This window comes from Condylostylus longicornis, unplaced genomic scaffold (genome assembly GCF_029603195.1).
Source record: "Condylostylus longicornis isolate FDR11 unplaced genomic scaffold, ASM2960319v2 ptg000077l, whole genome shotgun sequence".
Classification (NCBI taxonomy): domain Eukaryota; kingdom Metazoa; phylum Arthropoda; class Insecta; order Diptera; family Dolichopodidae; genus Condylostylus; species Condylostylus longicornis.
This window is the reverse complement of record NW_026578045.1, coordinates 789,240-808,526: the sequence shown is the minus strand read 5'-3', so window position 1 is coordinate 808,526 and position 19,287 is coordinate 789,240. Positions and strand designations below refer to the sequence as shown.

Genomic DNA, 19,287 nt, shown 5'->3' with positions numbered 1-19,287 from the left:
AGTTCAGTCTATTGGAATGGATCCGCCAAACCGTACTTATTGTGACCTATAGACGTAAGTAATAATTACCGGTATGCAGAAATTCTCAATTTTTCCGGGTTTTCCTCGAAATTTTAAAATAAATGAAAATCACCCATTACATTATCGAAAATATTAATGAAAACTTGATAAATAGCAATATTCTTCTAACATTCTGATGATGCAGAATGGAAGAATTTTTGATAATCACATTTACTTAAATATTAAGATTCTCTCTCTCTCTCTCTCTGTATATTGTAGAAATATGATAAGAACTTATGTGAAAACATAAATAAATTGCCGGAACTTTCACTAAATACAAATTTCGTAAATTTCTTTTTTTGTTTTTTTCATATTGTATTTTAATCCTTTATTCTTTTGTTGCACGTTTCTTAGTATTTCATTTTTTTCGTTTTCTGCTGATGTCTCCTATTAAGAGATATTTTGTTTTTATTGTATTTCCTTTTCGTTTTTCTTAATATTATTGTTTGTGGTTTCATTTCTTTTCTTTGTTTTTTTTTTCTTGAGAAACAAAATATTAAGGATAAATAAAGAAAATACGAGAATAAAAGAAAAAAGAAGCCCTCCAGGAATCCTAAAAATGGAATTTTGATTTCAAATTTTTCGTTTAGCCTATATCCTTATATTATATGTAGATGAAAAGATGATGAGAATTTTAAAAAGAAAGTTAGAATATTATAGAATAGGAATAAGAAGTATTTTTTTTTGTAAGGATATTAAAGAACACCCGGAAGAGTTTAAGAAAGAGTAAGAAGTTTTATGAAAGTAAATTTGTATATAAATATATCAGATATACGGTTGTGTTTATAGATGAAAGTTAAGAAGTATATAAGGACTAAACTTATTAAATATAAAACATTCTTATCACTTTCTTATTTTCAAATGGGCACGTTTATTTATCGTAATTTATAAGAATCATTCTTTAATACTAATAATATGTGAAATAAAGGAACCTGATTATATTCTGAAATATTTTGGATACAAAATTAAGGAAAAAACAGTAACAAATGGAAAAGAATATATGAGAAAAGTAGGCACGATGTATTTGTAGGAATGTGTTGGGGTATATACAAATTAGTCAAATTGATCTTAATAAATTTTTGTATTACTTTTATATTGGATTTTTACAAGTTTGGTTTAGAAAATTTGAAATAACACAGAGTGTGTTACTTATAAATTACTATTAATACTAATTGTAAATTGATTGTTCACAAATATTCACTAATTTAGTTAAAATTTAATATATATTTGATGTTTAAATTTCACTAAGTTTTATTCAATGCAGAATAATAGAATTCCAACAAATTATCCAATTACTCGTCCAAGTTCATAATCAGAATAAGTGATTGTTAATTAAGAAATGAAAAACGAATATTGGAAGCAACGAGCTTAGTATTTAATTGTAAAATTAACTTAATTTGTGAGTTAGAAGCAATGGTTTTCAAATCATATAATAAATTATGCAAATTATCAGCATGAAATTGATAAATTATACAAAATTTGAATAAGTTATTCTTAAAATTATTAATTTTTCGTTTATATTTTCATTAATTAATTGAATTTTAAATTTTCGTAAAGTTTTTGTATTAAAACTCAATTTCAAATATAAAATATTTTATAATTGTAGCATTTTAAAAAATTAATTAAAATTGCATACTTTTAGGGATTTAATTAATTTTAAATGTGCAGTAAAATTATGTTGAAAAAAGTGAGAGAGAGTTTCAAATTAAGAGATTTTTTATTAAAATTCCTTTCTTATTTTCAGAATAAATTTTTTAAGAAACTCATAAATTTGAAAATTTGAAAACCGATCTTTGTCTACAAAGATTTGGACAGTAATTTTAAATATTACGAGTTCTCAATTCTAATTCTTCATATTATAATACTCTTATTTTAAATTAAATTATTCCCATTATTTTATTAAAATAATCTTTTTATCTCATCTCCCAAAATAATTACAAAATATCAGGTAAAATTTTTAAAATATCAACTTAATTAATCGCTTCTCTTTTAAATTATGAGTGGCTGAATCTAGAATACATATAATAATAAATAAATAAAATAAATGAAAGTATATTTTCACTCAAAACATTGGGAAAAGAGAGACTTTTATAATATAATTACGTATCATCTTGTATAACATATTATTCAATATAAATTACTAATAATTATGATGTTAAATGAAGTTTATAAATAGGTCTGTTATACGTATAACAAAAAAAAATCAAACAATCTTCATTATCTTAAACGCAAATTATTAAAATAAAAGGTTTTCAATATTTTCTGTAACAATATTTTTGTTATATATAAAAACAAATAATATATTTACAGTAAAATATACCACAAATAGAGAGAGTATAGAGTAGAGTATTTTGTAGTTTTGTGGTATAACTTAATTTTAATATGTAGTTTTTTAATAAAAAAAAAACCCAATTTCATAATTAATGTATTTATAAATATTTACATATGCATGTACATTTAATATTAATGTACAGGAAAATAACAGTATTTTAAATGTTTGCAATGTAAAATTGAATTTTAAAATTTTGTATTTTATTTATTATATACATATATATATAAATTGTATATTGTGGTTTTTCTTGTTGCTACAATAAATTTAATGTATGTATAATGCAACATAAAATATAATATTACTTGTAAGTAAAAAATAACATAACATTAAAGACAACATGCTGGAAAACATGTTAAAAATTTTGTTCTATAATTTTTTTTTTTTTGACTTACAAAATTTATTTGCAAAATAATTTAAGAGTTTGCATTATACAAGATGAAGAATTTAGTTAGGTCCCTGTATTTTATTTTATTTATTAGTTTAATTTCAATAGGAATAATTTATAATAAAATCGTCCTTAGGCCTTGTAATCATAATCAGTAAATTTAGTATTGTATTTTAATAATTTTCTTTAATTCATAATTAAAATCACCTCCAAAAATTATAAAGGGGTCCTTTATAATTAGCAATGTTTTAAATTTTAATTGAAATTTATTGAAGCTTTCAAATTAAATAATTAGCCATAAACATTTATTTTCTATATATTTTGTTGCCTTCTGAAAGAAACACAATTTTAAATCGCTACCTTGTACATTCACTTAAAAATTCTTTTTAAAGACTTTTCTAATTGCCATATTTTTAACAAATTAATTACTTAAAAAGAAATTAAAAAAAAATGTTGTTACACAAGAATCATAATAAAATATATGACCCTTTAATACATTTTAAAAAGTTGTTAATACTAAAGTTGTGTTATTTCAACAACATTATAAGCATTAGCATGTCAGTATAAGTACACAGAGTGATATTGTAACGTGATATGATCTCTTGGAGGTAGAAAAGTGGGATAATTTTATAAAAAGAATCGTTCGTGGGGGCGAGACGGGATGAAAGAGTAACCGCAAATGAATATTTAATCCAAAAAAAACGTAAAATTTTTTTTTCCAAAATGGCCAATTACTAAAAAATTTACCCTATTAATTGTTTTTTTTTCATAATTTGAAAGATTTTGAGTTGGTCTCCAAACTCCTTTTTAATAATTTTTTTTTGTGCGATACCCCGTTTCCGGGATAATTCGGTTACAAATTGAACGATTTCCAGAAAAAATCCATTGCATAATAATTTTTTCAAATCGGTTAATAATTTTGGAAGTTGTAGCCATGTAAGTCGATACACTTTTTTCACGAAACCAAAAATTTTCAATTGGAATTTGCGGGGGTTAAATATTCATTTGCGTCCACCACCCCTTTTGCTACCAACCGACGACTTCTTTCATAAAATTGTCTCTCCTTTTTGCTCCTAAGAGATTATCACCACGTTACAGATTAACCCTGTAAAGTTTTGTAGTAACCAACAAACTAGGAAATGAATTATATCTAACTTTATTATTTTACGGCCACTTTCTCTAATTTTTTTATTTTTCCTTTAAAAACTTCATTCAAAATAAAACAAAAAAATAACAAACAAAAAAAAGCAAATTTATAGGGTAGCGTTGATAAGCGAATGATGGTTATACTCGTAATTTGTTATGTCCTAAGTAAAAAAGCATTATGAAAATGTTTTTTTTTACCCTTAAAAGAAAACTTTTAACAAAATTGTTTTATAACTTGTTTTGCAATTATCGTCATTTGTACTTGTTGTGAAAGTGCGCAAAATGTGGTCCTTTTTTTTTTGTTTTGTACTTTTGTCTATGTGTAAATGTACTAAAATATTTGCTAGTAACTATTTTAAACTAATGTAAAGTAAGGGGGAAAAAAGAACATTAACCCTTTTGTGTTCCCTTCATTTTTTATGCAAAAAGAATTTTTTTTTTAAAATATTTTTTCTATATAAAGTGTTCCAAATTCCAAATTACTTATCGCACGGGGTGGGGTGTAGAAATTTAATAGAGTTGTAATCGAAAATTTTGAACGTAGAGGGAATTGGCAGAATCTAGGATAAAAAAATGGAATTTAGGTCGTGATCAGGGCCGGAATCGAATTCGAATTTAAAATAAATAAATTGAACAGAAAAATAATCTGTCGCAAAATTTTACGATAAAGTTTACGATAGAGTTTTACGACAAATTGCACATTATAGATTATATTCCCAGTCATACAATTTACTGCAGAATGGTTCACACTCAATGAAAAATGTACAAGTTTGACTAGAAGCTTGCGACTTTTTAAAATCGTTAATAGTACAGAAATTTATTTGTTCCACATTACAACAGCACATCCTGTACTTCTATACATTAATAAATTTTTGCTACATTGCAGTATGAGAACAAAATAAAAAGTATATTCCTTCCTGTTTTGTTAATGAGTTAAAACACGATGAATGAAGTTGATTTGCCACATTAGATAGTACAACTGGAATTTTTTTTCCCCGTTATTTTCATTTACCGTACTTTAATTTTGTAGAATTCATTCTATATATGAAAAAGTTTTAACTGAAAAATTTAGGGAAAAATATGAAGAAAAAAACCACAAAAAATATTTCCTATGAGGTAAGCTTTTATACATAAAATATTTTATTTTTACTATACTTTACCTTTAGCAAGTATAAATTGTATATGACTTGCAAATATTAGTGAGGAGTTTTATAATACACAAACTAACTTACAAAGTGAATTGATGGCAAGAAAAACAAAAGTGAAACAAAAATTGAATAGTAAGCGTAAAAGTAATAATGACTACAAGGAGTTTAAGAGCCCTTCTCTTTTTCATACACATATATGCAATATATTGTGTGTAGATATATACACTCAAACTTTTATACATTTAGTTGAGTTGAGAAAGTTATTAAATGTGTATACAAATGAAGGATTGCCGACATTAATTTTTGTGGGATAAATTGTAAAAACAAAAAAGTTGAGTCAAACTTCAATTTTCACTTTATGGATAAAGAGGGAATAGAGAAAATTTTGTGTAGTTTTCATTATTATGTTGTTAAGTAAATAGTGGGGGTTTAGAGAATATAAGAATTTTTAAATTCTTTTAATTGAAATTATTAGAGTATTGAGAACTGAGGTCAATTTAAAATTGAAACACTCAAAATAAATTTAAAATTTTTTATGTAGTTTTGTGATTTTTCTATACGCAATGACAGTAATTAACACTTATTTAGAAAAGATAAGAGCCTTTCTAGGTGAATTTTTTACAATTTTCAATCAAAAACCAGATATTTTGCGCGAGATATTTAAAAATTTTGAAGCCATTTTTTTACAGCTAAACTACAAAAAATAGCATGCTCTTAAATCCTCAACAATATAAGCATAAAACTCATGTGTGTATCCATGTTCTCTAACAAAAGTGAAGGGAACACGAGTATAAATTTCTCAAAAAAAAAAATTCAATTTCATATTTTGTCAAATATTAAGAAATTAGAAGAGTAAATTGATCGATTGATGTCACTTATTTTGAAGGTTTATAAAATTAACAACAGATGGTGTATTTGTAAAATAAGTTGTATATTTATCAGAATTTCTTGTTATAAACTCAGAATATTTTAGACCTTGGAGATCTAATTTATTAATATTATTTATTTTAAAATAAATTTTATAACAAAAAATAAGAATAAGTATAAAAAAAAAAGAATTGCTCATGTTAGCTTTAATTTATTAAATTTTTAATTAGCATATTAGTGTTATACACAAGTTCATTGCGGATATAACAAATTTTTATGTATTTGAATATAAAGTACAAAAATTTTAGGTATATTTCATACTGTCATACAACACGCATTTTAAAGGTATTTTTTGAATATTTCCAAATGGAAGTTAAGCAAAATTTTTTAAAATTTATTTTATTATTATTCAAAATTCTCAATAATGAACGTCATGATCACTTCAATTGGACTCTCAGTAAACTGTAAAAATTGACAAGTTCACTTTGGAAACATATAGAATTCATTGATTTAAAGGTGAGAAAATCTAAAATTACTAGAATAAAGAAGAGTAAGCAATTTATTTAAATATTTTTTTTTCTATTACTTGCCAGTACTAGATATACAAACGTGGCATTCACCAAATTAGTACTCGATATATTTTATGTACATACACAGAATTTGAAGATTTAACAAATGCATAACATTCCATATAAAAGTTCAATTTGTTAAGGCACGAACGTCGTCAAATAAAATAATTTTGTTCATTAAAATTCATTAAAAAATTCTCACGTGCCAGATAAGAAAAGTAAACAGCAAAAAACCAAATTTTGACTAAATTTTCAAATACTTTCTTCAAATATTTGATCTATACATTGTCAAACAGAGAAGATGTCAAAAAAAAAAAAATTCACACTAATTATTTTAGTTTTCAAATATTTACGTAAATACTTAAACTTTAATAAAGTATAAGGCAACATTGACTGAGCATTCAATTAACACTCTTATGATAATTTAAGTGACAAGAAAAAAATTGTTTTTTTTCACTTTAATTAATTGTCAAAATAAAATCTCAATTTGTTTGAGTACAATATTTTCTTTACTAAAACCAGATTAATAGAAATGGCAACATATTCTCTCAATTATGTGAACAAATGAGAATATAAAGCGAACGGGGAAAAAAAAATGAGATGAATTATAATTTGTGTCATAATTATTGAAAGTTTAAAAATTTTTTTTGGAAAATTTTAATCAAATTAATTTTAACACAGGTGATGACGCGCATTTGAAATTAAATATATTATGAGCGTATCAAAAATTTACAATTGATTGATGTGAGATATAGTTTATTCTCTTATGAGTTAAAATATTAATTTTACACTCATGATTCATGAATTAAGAAATTCTTATAAATTTCTCTTTATGCATAATAAATATAGAAAGCTAATTATGTAAATTAATTAATAAATTTTTCGCAAAATTTTTAAATGACATTAAAAATCCGAGAAAAATTAGGAAACAAAAAAATAATTTTGAGCAATTTTGAGAAAAGACTCAATTACTCATTTTTTCCTATTTATAATTGAGTAATTTTTTTTTTTTTAAAAAACATTCAAATTGTCTTATTGAACGAGCACATTTTCGGTTTGAAACGAACCGAAACCGAATGATTGTAGATTTAGAATTTTAATTGGAAATTATAATTATGATAGATTTGGAATCCTGAGCTCTTTTTCTTAAATAACAATATTATTAAATATTGAATTGAATACGTCCCTGAATTAGAATTAAATAATCTTTTTATTTTTCTCTTAGAAAAATTAATTAATACAACAATATGTCAGTTTAATTCAACTTAATTTCGTATACATATTGTATTGATAGAAGACTTTCTCTTATAATCCTTCTCTTACAATAATTTCCTTATATTAATTATACTACACTTTAAGTATTAAAATCGTTCTTAAAATAGTTCTGTAATAGACTTATGGTTAATTGCAATCTTTTCAAAATTTTCAATTTTATTTAACTTGTTTTTCTCTTTTTATCATTTTAATAATTAATTAGAAAATCTAGAATAATTTTTATATAATATATTTTACTCTCACCGTATATAACAGTTATGTAGTTATATGACCTTTTAACATACTTTGTTTTATAATATAACAATTAATATAATAAAAAAAAATTACTTTAGAAAATCACCTGAGGTAAGTATTTCTCTTTTTCCACCATATATAAATAACTTGATGATTCGAAATTATCCTTATTTTTCAACAAAGCAAAAAAAAAAATAAATACTTTTCTTATTAAATTTTATTTCCTGGAAAATTAAACTCTCCTGTATGCATGTATGTATATATCATATAACAGTATATAATTGTATGCAATTTCTTTGTTTGTTTCGTGTTGAAAAATAAAAGGAAACCGGATATAAAATCAGTAAATGTATATGATAAATGTAAGGATTTTTTTTTTTTTATACTTTCTTTTACTGTTATACTATATATAATTTAAGATTTAACATAATACCGTTATATTTACAAAAATAATAATAATATTAAGTGGATGTGAGAAACAGGAATAGAGAAACTAAAGGTATTTTCCATAACATTAATTTAATTTAATGACAAAATACAAAAAAAAAAAAATTTCTTTCTTTTTTTTTCTCAGTATATACACAGTTTCCGTTCAGTCTCATTTCTTTCTCTCAAGTATAAATTATTTCAAAAAACTATTTTCATTCATTTTAACAGTCTTAACAGTTTTTACAGTATAAAAAAGATTTAAAATAAATGAAAGAAAAAAATTATTTCTTTCTGAAAATTTTATAGTATAGGACAGAAATATTGTTAACTTACTTAAATAAGTAAGTTGTTAAGTTGAAAAATTAAAAGTTTCAAGTAAATAAGGTTTAAAATCGTGATTATAATTTTGAATTTTCATAACTTCGGGAGTAAATGAGCTTCATATACCGAAATAATGTTGACAAAGTAATAATTGAATACTGAATGAAGCACATTTTGCATAAACAATGAGAATTTTCAAATTTGAGCAAAGAAGTTCCTCTCCGAGCAGCTCGGCATTGAGATTACCTTTCGTGTGTCGGACTACTGTAGCGTCTTTCAGGCGGAAGTGGTTGCAATAAGTGAAGTTATGCGCTGGCTGTTTGTCAATATAATATTCTTCAAAGGAATCAGTATGTTCACCGACAGCCAGGCAGCGATAAGGGCGTTAGAATAAGAAACACCTACTTTTAGAAACACCTGATTGAGATTTCGGGACATAACGAATGACTAAGGAAACTGTAGGGTAGACGAGCTTGCGAGGCATGGGACGACTCTTGGGGTTCCACCTGAACAGGAGGACCTTGCAATGCCTCCGAGTACGCACAGGCTGCTGCTACGTAACGTGGCAGTTGATTAAGCTAATCAAAGATGGACAAGCTAATCAAAGTTGCGAACGATCTCTGCAGGAGTTGCTGTAATGAGGAAGAGGAAGAAACGGTGGTCCATCTTCTTTGTTCATGCCTGGCTTTGACAGGAAGTTATTTAATATAAAATTAATGTTACGTTGTGCCAAGAAATCTACCGAATGCGAATTTTACTACAAGATTGAACATAATAAATAAAATAATTTTCAAATGAAGAGTCGGCAATGCCGATTTAAAAAATTATGTTCTCTTTTACTCGTAGTACTATATGTAAAATGTTTAAATATGCATATAATTTACAGTGTAGTTAATATTACAGTAGACACATACATATTACGTACTTCCGTTTCCTTATATGTATGTATTTATTTTAAAGAGAAACCTATTAAATTTAACACTTACAATATAGTAGCTTTATTTTATTTGCACTTAAATATTGAAATATAATTGTAATATGGTGATAAAATTTTTAAAATAATTAAAGTTGTACTTTCTTCTGGCAATTTAAAATTTTATTACAATGAAAAGTAACTATTTTTATAATATAGTATAGCACTCGTGCTCAAAAAAAATTTAAAATTTTCATCATTCGTTTGGGTGTCTGCCCAGATGCTGGAAACGAGTTTGCCGATAAGTTGTCGCAGAGGGGATCTGGGGCCGACTTCGTGTAGCCGCTCCCTTTCTGTAGCCTGTCTTCTTCCGCCGTCGGGACTAGGCTTGCCTGCTTACTGACTGCGGAATGCAAATTTTACTGACGGAACACGAAAGAGTCATTCGAAGTTTTTTCTTCTATCACGCTCAGGAAAGTTCACCGCTGAGTTGTTGGATAGGGAAAGGAACCAGATTCGTGCTACCGCAAGTTTTTTCATTGAATCTAGTAAAACATGACCTGCATTGGTTGGAGAAATCGGGATTCTCCAAGTGCTGATTTTGTGGGGACACAAAACCATCGCACACATCCTTTCCGACTGTCCAGTACTAGCGTTCCGACGTCACAATTGTTTTAGACAGGATTTCCTAAGCTTTTGTTAACTGTGTTACAACTCAAATGGGAATATCTTGAGCTTTATATTTGGAACAGGAATATTACAGGCGGACTATGCCAAAGCTACAAAAAATTCAGCTACTGCAGGTGCCACATTTCGCAGCAATATATCACATTTAGACACTTTGTGGAATAAATTACTCTTTATATAATAAAACTTTAACTTATTTTAGAGTACGAAGTTTTGGGAACAAAATGAGGAGATTCTTTTGCTTAGCACATTCAAATTGGGGAGACTAAATTTCTTTTTAGAATATCTTTGTTATTGTTGTAATACGTCTATCAAATTACTAAAACAATTCTCTCAAGACCTTATCTTAAATCAAACATAACCTGAATTAACAGCATTCTTGGCACTATATGGCACAACTGCATTCTATTTTAAGTTCCCTCAATTTATTATTATTACTTCAAAATAAATTAAAAAAAAAATTAAATGTAAATATAAATAAAGGGTAAATTGCAGTATTTGCGAAAACAAAGAGAATCAAAAAGAGAAAATATAAGAAAAAAAATGTAACAATTACCTTTCGAGAGAAAGCATAGCATACTTATAGCACTTATTTTTTATAAAATGGCAAACGCAAGTAAAGTAAAAAAGTAAAAACGAAGTCGTTACTTTCTGTTGCTCTTTTTCTTATTATTCTTTGTTTTTCTTTCGTCTGCATACACAGTACATGCATATAGTTAACAGTTAAATGCAATTTATATGAGAATTTTAATAGATAACTTGCGCTTGTATATGAGTTTTTACATTATACAATATACCATTTAAATTCTAGGCTAGGCGTTTTTTCGCATTTCCGTTTCAGAACTATTCATGATTATGATTTCATTTTAAAAGGATATTTTTCTCTTGCTTTCAATGATTTTTTTTTTTGTTGCAACCTAAATTTCACCCTCCCTCTTATTTATACAATATAACTTTCAAAAAGAGAATAAAAAGCATAGAGAGGGAGCAAATGAGTGAGGGGAAAAAACTATAATAAATTTGTAAAGTTTTGGATAAGATTAATGTTTTTGTTTTTAGTAGCGCGTTTACAGCCCAGCGAATTATAAAAGAGAAAAATAAAAATAACAAAATTGTTGAAGTATAAAAAAGAATTTATAAAGGAAAAATGGTAGAAAAATAAAAATAAAATAAAAATAAACAAATTAAAGTGCAAAGTAATGATAACGTTTTATATCCACCATAATAAGGAGGGCTGCTGCAAAAAAGCAAAAATGGTGAATAGTAAATATTTTCTTGAAAGAGTAATTTTAAATGAATAATGAGAAAAAATCCAGATGTCCAATTTATTATTTCAGAAAAAAAAGAAATGTAAAAGAAAATTAAAATTGAAAATGCTATATTAAATTTCAGATTAAAAAAAATCATATTTTTATGTTTCAACAACAAGGGTCCTCTGCATTATGAATCTGACGGTTACAAATATATTAATAAGAAATTCTAAAGAGAGGAGATAGTAATCTGTAAAGTAATTAATCAAAGTAGGTACCATGATGAATAAATTTGGTATGTTGAATCATGTAAGAGCGATAAACTAAACTGTTATACACTTTGCTTACCATACTTTGCCTTTAGTATTATAGCGTGGTTAGACAAAGTAACTTTTAGTAGGGCCTCCTTTATTCCGAGAGATAGTAGCTGAATCTGAGAACGGAATTCCTTAAGATCAAATTCTGGTTGCGAAATATTTTTTAATAAATGACTCAATCAATATATGAGATGAGTTAAATGAGACGACTATATTAATTGTTTTCGCTTTGAGAAAATTATTCTGATTTATTTACATGACTCAATAATATAATAAGGGGTAAATAGCAATAATAGAGGATGGTAATCGAATATTTTCAAAATATTTCGGAAATATTCAAACATTGCTGAAGATCTCTCTTTATAGCAATTTAAAATATATTTGAAAAATACTCAATTTCGAAATTAGAAATGAGTAGATTAAGTTTATCAAATTTTATACGTTTTAACTTTGGTTTTATATGTAAGAAGAGCCAGAATGATGTAAGTAACAAAATGCAAGAATATTTAGTTTAATTTAAAAATTTTCTTAATACAATCAAATCACATATTAAAAAGGGGAAAAATTTTTTTTTGTTTAATATTAAAAAAAATTACATAAAAATATGAAAAAAAATTTATAAATAACTTACCCAACAAAAACTCCATTATCAACATAATGTGTATAATAAAATATTGTAACAAGTGTTACAACAAGTAAACCAAGTACACAACGTTTAACATTTATCGATTTTAATAATGGAAATCTAAGGCAACATCTAGCTAAATATGTGGTACTGCTATTATTATTACCGAATGTATGATAAGAATAATGATATTTTTGTTTTTGAAAATTTCTATTATCATCATCATCACCACCACTACTGCTATTGCTGCTATTATTAGTGCTATTACTATTACTATTAATATTATTATTAATATTACTATTTATATTTGTATTATTACTATTATCACTATTTATATTAAAATTACTATTATATAAATTACTATTATTTATACTATTATATATTTTTCCATTTCCATAGCTGCCATTACTATTATTATTATTTATAATATTACTATTACTGTTATTATTTTCATTATTATCATTTAATTTTTTATTATTATTACTATTTCCACTATTATTATTGTTATTGTTACTAAAACCACTTGTTATAGTATTTGTTGATAATATTGAATTTGTATGTATTTTATTATTATTATAAATTTTACTATTACTATTGTTTTTATTGTATTGATTATTACTATTATAATCCATTGATATTAAATTTTTCGTACTTAAATTATCTATATCATTGTCATCATCATCATCATCATTATTGTAATAATTATCATAATCATTATTTATATTTCTATTTGATATCGTTGTTGTGTTATCATTGTTATTATCACTACTATTATCATTAAAATTATTATTATGTTTTTGATAACTGCTACTATTTGATATTAAAGATTTTTGTGTTATGGCAGTTGTTCCATTAAATTTTTTTGTTGATAATTTTAATGTTGATGAATGACATTCTATATGATGATCATTACTATTATTATGATTATTACTATTACTGTTATTATTATTTATATTATTTTTGTCATCTATTAATATTGATGTTATATCTTTGGTATTTTTAAAATTTTTTAATTTTGTTTCTCCTTGTGTTATTTTTTCTGATGTTATTGTTAAATCATGATTTTGTTCTAATAACGGAGTATTTTGTTGTGGGTCATCATATGATAATAATAATGATGATGGTGATGCTACTGTTGTTGATTGTGATGATGATGTTGATGATTTAGAATTTAATTTTATTTTTGAAATTTTTTCTTCTTCATTAAAATTTGATTGCTGTTGTTTTGATGACGTTCCAGATAACAATTGTTTATGTTGATGTTTATTTATATCTAGATTATTATCATTTACTAATTCATTATTATAATGTAAACTAGTTGTTGAAATTGTTGTTTTATTATTATTGTTATTATTATATGATGATAATCCTGGTAGATATGTTGTTGCTATTGGACTATTTTGTATATGATTTGTTACTGTTGTTGATGTTACAGTATTATTTGTTGTTGTTGTTAGATTTTGTGATGATGTCGCAGATAATATTGGTGATAATAAATTTGATGATGTAGAATTTAATAGATCATCTGTTGATGATGATGTTGATAATAGTGATGTTTTTGAATTAGATAAATTATAATTATTATTTATTGTTCCATTTGTTAAAATGGTATTTGATTGCTGGTGCTGTTGTTGATGTTGTTGTTGTTGGTGATGTTTTAATGATTTTGTTCTCCATATTGGTGATTTTTTTTCTGATATAATCATTATGACAAAATTTATTTAAAAAAATTTTTTTTTTTAAAATCAAATTAATGTTGCCCGTTTTCTCTCTTATATTTTTCTCTCTCGTACTCTCTGTTTCTCTTTCTCTCTTTGTATATAATTTGTTTATTGTTTTATATTCTCAAAATTTTTTTTTTGGATTTTAATTGGTGATGAAAAGGAGACGTGTTCTTCTTGTTATTTTTTAGTGTTTTTTTTTTATATTTATTTTTTTTTCGAAAATAATTTAAATTTAATGTATGAAAATCAAAAATAAAAACCAAAAAATTTTTATATCGGAAATTTTGTAGATAATCATTTATTACAATTCATTGTCAATAAAATTGTTGGTTAAAATAATATGGTTGGTTTTGGTAGTATATGGATGTAAAACTGAAATCCAGGAAAAAAAAAATAATAATTAAAACAAAAATTAAAAAAAATTTCACCAGGAGGCATTTATCAAAAGAACATTACATACAAAATAATTGAATATGTAAAATGAAAATTGGTGAATGCGGCTACATAAATATAAAAATTGCAGATGCATTGAAAAAAACGAAAAAAAATTGTTTAATTTAAATGAATCGAATGAAATCAATTATAAAATTTTTTTCTTGTTGTTTCTGGATGCTGTTGTTTTTGTTTTTCTCTCGTCCTTTATAATTATATTAATTATATTTATGTTTATGTCTCTGGCTTGCCTTGCCTGCTTTATGACTGGATTTATTTGTAACCCAATTAATTTGAAATAAAAAACAGAAGAGTTTAATTTTAATAGAGAGAGAGAGAGAGAGAGAGAAGCTTAATTTGCTTGTTGTTTTTATATTATTAAATAAGTAGGTATGTGTTATAGGTGTAAAGGTGCACAATATTTCGTATATTCAGTTGATATATATAAATTTTTTTATAAAAGGTTCATTAACGTATAACGAGTAAGTGTTTGGTTGGATATTAATTTTTGTTTTTGACTTAATTTTCCTGAAATGGAAAAAAAATTAAAATTTTTTTTTATTATTGACTTTTTATTTAATGCAACATTATTATGTTTTTTTTTTATATATGTATGAATTTATTTATTTGTGAGTATATGTAAAATCTTTTTATAATGCGGATACCAATTTTTCGTTGATTTTTTGGCCGATTTTTAATAAATATGTTTTATTATTATTACATTTGTACTCTAAATGTATTATTTACTATACTGCAATAATAATTGTATATAGGTGTTAAAATTCAGGTAAAAAATTTCCTTCCATATTATAGTGTGAGGTTAAATTGTTATTACTTTTAATGATTTTGCATTTAATGTGTTTGTGCACTGTTAAAACTAAGTATTACAAAAATGTTATGTATGGTATGAGAAAATTGTCTCGGCACTGTATATGAATTAAACGAATATAAAATGGCAATTATGACTTATTATTTGAATAATGTTATTATGTAAGTACCAATTAAATTCAGAATTTTCAGAGAGAGTGAATTTGCGAAATCTTATTTGGTTGCAAAACTTTTTCGTTTTCTTTAAATTTTGGATATAACTCAGATTTCGGCCGTAACCTTTGTATACAAGCTCTTAAAAATACATAATATAATTGAATTTTCGAGTTTGAATCCAAATGAAATACAAAATCTTTATATTTCGACAGTTTGGCACCGATTTCAGATTTCTGCGTAATATGATCGCAATACAGCAGTAATACGAAAAAAATTTTTATTTTAACAGCTTTTGAAAATTAAACAGCATGATGACAACTCCGAATTCGACAGTGATATTTATTTTACTTTTTGAATTGCAATGTAATTTCGACTATAATATAGTTAAACTAAAATTTTTAAAATTACAACACCGTGACTCTGACAAATAAACGACAAAGTATGCAATTCGTGTTACGATTAAAATTTCGGAATGAAACATGAGAATTTATGTAATATTTTAGGACACCAATTTCGGACTGGTCCGAATTTAATTTTTTAATTTGAAATTTATTCAACCAAATACTGTTTACAATTTTTTTAATATATTCAAAAAATAATTATTGATTTTTTACTTTTTTTTTATTGATTAAATAACAATCTGCCTTTATTTTGTCATTTTCAATTCAATGAAATGTAAAATTGAATTTGTAAACATTTAAGTACTTCATATTGTAGCCGTACATATATATACGTACATATATGTATGTAAAAATTATATACGTATGTATAGTATTCGTAAATTTTATTAAATCATTTTTGAAATTTAATCTGAATATCAATTATATTATATTTTCTTTTTTTATTCGAAATACTGGTCTATAATTTTATTATAGACCGCAAATTAATAACGGGTATACAAGGAAAATATGAATTTTGTACTCGTATTGAAAAATGGAGTTTTTTTTTGTACTGGTCAAGAATTACAATATGAAAATATGAAAATAAAGCTTCATACGATATAAATACTTTAGTGTATTAACGCAGTGTTGTTCAGCACTATTTCAATTGTGGCACGTTACTAAATTCTGTGTAGTTCGGTGTGATCTTATATGACGTTTTATTGTATATACACAGAAAAAAAATTTCTTTTCAATGCGAGCGAACATTTCTTGTACTACAACCCATTGTAGTCTTTTGGAATTTCTCTCATTCAAATGTGACTATAGGATTTTATGTAATCCTAAATTTAATTTTAATATCTGAATTTCATTTACGTTTGGAACCGGTCTCTTAATAATATCAAAAAAATTTCCCGGTATTCTCATTATAACATAAAAATTTTTCATTTTAAAAATGCCCCATACTTCACTCAATCCTTATTTTTTCCCATTTTTATTTTTTTTGTTATACAAAACCAATTTTTAACAATTAACCACTCACTTATGTTATTATATAAAAAAAAAAAAATCAAAAATCGATTTGTTTCACAATTATGTTTTTAATAATTTCTGTACATTTAACATTTAATTACATGTAAGAGCATCAATTAATTTTATATTTTATCGGTTAAAAAACAAAAATATTGGAAAAAAACAAACATACAATCAAAATTAGTCAAATTAATCATTGGGAACAAGTCAAAAAAATGACATAATTGTGCACAATATAACAAAAACAAAAAAACACAACAAAAAAAAAAATATTAATTTTACAATTATGCCCAACACATAATTGTCCGGCCATATTCCTATTTTGTTTTTGTATAACAAATTTATTAAAAAAAAAATTTTTGTTTTTTGCAAATGTTTGGTTTTGTTAACACAAGTTTTTTTGGGAGTAAAAATTTTTTATGAGTGTTATGTGTAAATGTGGTAAATGCATTGTGATTTGCAAATTTTGGTGCTTAAAAAAAATATATATATTTCGAGCTACACACTCACTCTTCCTTTATTTCGATTTCAAGCTTGTTTCTAGAGACTCCCTAAACTTAATTCGCTAAAATCTAATATTTTTGAATTTTATTCAATAAAATGCAATTCAAAAGGAAATTACATGGATTTATTAAAATTATATTGAAAATATAATGCAACAGCGGTAGCCTAAAGAGTAACGAGCAGTTATAAATCGTTAGCGCAATTCACTCTACATTGTTGTGACAGCAACAGTAATGTAATTTTAATATTAGTCTTATATTACGTCACTTGTTTAATTTTCAATAATTCTATTGATTTGCTTTTTGATTGCATTCTATTCATTTTTTGTTTACATTTTTAATTTTTTTTCAATGACATTTGCCATTTTTAATTGTAATATGGTATGTTGCATTGGAATAACAAAAAAAAAATTAAATTTCAAGTAAATATTGCGTTGCCATTGGTTGTGTGCATTGGCAAAGTCAAAACAATCGAAATATAAGCTACCAAATTTAAATTAATGCAATAAATCAGTTATTCTCAAAGTGGAATATAGATCTCCAAGGGTTCATGAAGACCTGCTGCTAGGTGTCTATGAAAAAATATGATGTATTTAATTAAATAATTTTTTTATTTAACTTTTTTATATCATAGCTACTGTTAGAAGCCACTCATATCATAGCTACTATTAAAACTTTCTTACATCATAGTTACTGTTAGTGTACCTTGCTACTATTAGAAATTTAAATCTAATATCAAAAATTGAAATAATATTTCGATATATTGATAGTGCAACTGTCGCTATCACAATATCGTAGTAATGTGAATGCAATTTCTTATTAAAAAAATGTTGATTCTATATTTTCGGATTAGCTCACATAAAATATTTAAGCAAATTTTGTAATTTAATATTTTATATTTTGAAAACCGAAAGTACAAAAACAATAATTGTAATTTTAGATTTTCAAATTTTTAATAATTACCTGAACAAAATCGGGGGTTATTCTTCTGCCAAAAAAAATTTCCAAAAAACTCTCTTTCAATTCAAAAACCAAAAACAAACCAAGGGGAAAAAGGAAAAAATTGTTCCCCAAAATTTTTTTTTTTGTTGAAAATTAATTCTCTTAAGAGTAAAAATTTCTCTCTGGTTTTAAATTTCTTCAATAATATATTTTAATTATTTGGTTTTCAAAAGTTATTAAATAAATTTTTTTTCCAATATTCTGTTTTTATTTATTCTTCAATTTTAATTTTTTTCTTGTTAAAAATTTTCTTCTATTCTTCTCTTATAAAGTTTTTCAATTATAAATTTCTTGATGGAATCAATTACTTGTTTTTTTTTTTGTGTATTTTAAATAAAAATTACCAAAATGAAATTCACAAATTTTTTTTTTCACAGGATATAATTATTGGTATTTTATTAATAATCAAAAAAATTTTGATATAATCGCCACTTGATATGCTTCCAAATTTTATAATAAACAACAATTTTTTTAAAACAATGAAAATCAATTGCCATTGTTTTATTTAAATTTCAATTTTAATATTGAAAATAAGTTTATTTTTAATATTATATAATTAAAAAATATTAAATTTCTTTTATAATACATTTAAAAAAAAAAAAAAAAAATTGGAGAATAATTTGGAGAAAATATTTTATTAAAAAGTTTTCTTTCTTCTTTATTTTTGCCCTA

At 24.6% G+C, this 19,287-nt stretch overlaps 1 protein-coding gene across 1 annotated transcript in view; it reads right to left on the bottom strand.

The window, feature by feature from the left end:
• Positions 1–18,850, bottom strand: part of LOC129612831 (bifunctional heparan sulfate N-deacetylase/N-sulfotransferase) — a 115,110-nt gene extending 96,260 nt beyond the window's left edge. Inside the window, exons 1-2 of the mRNA XM_055526615.1 lie at positions 18,577–18,850; positions 12,565–15,242 (exon numbers count right to left, since the gene is read on the bottom strand). Coding sequence (XP_055382590.1) covers positions 12,565–14,264 — 1,700 coding nt within the window. The 5' untranslated portion in view covers positions 14,265–15,242; positions 18,577–18,850. The remainder of the gene's footprint in view (positions 1–12,564; positions 15,243–18,576) is intronic.
• Positions 18,851–19,287: the final 437 nt, after the last annotated feature.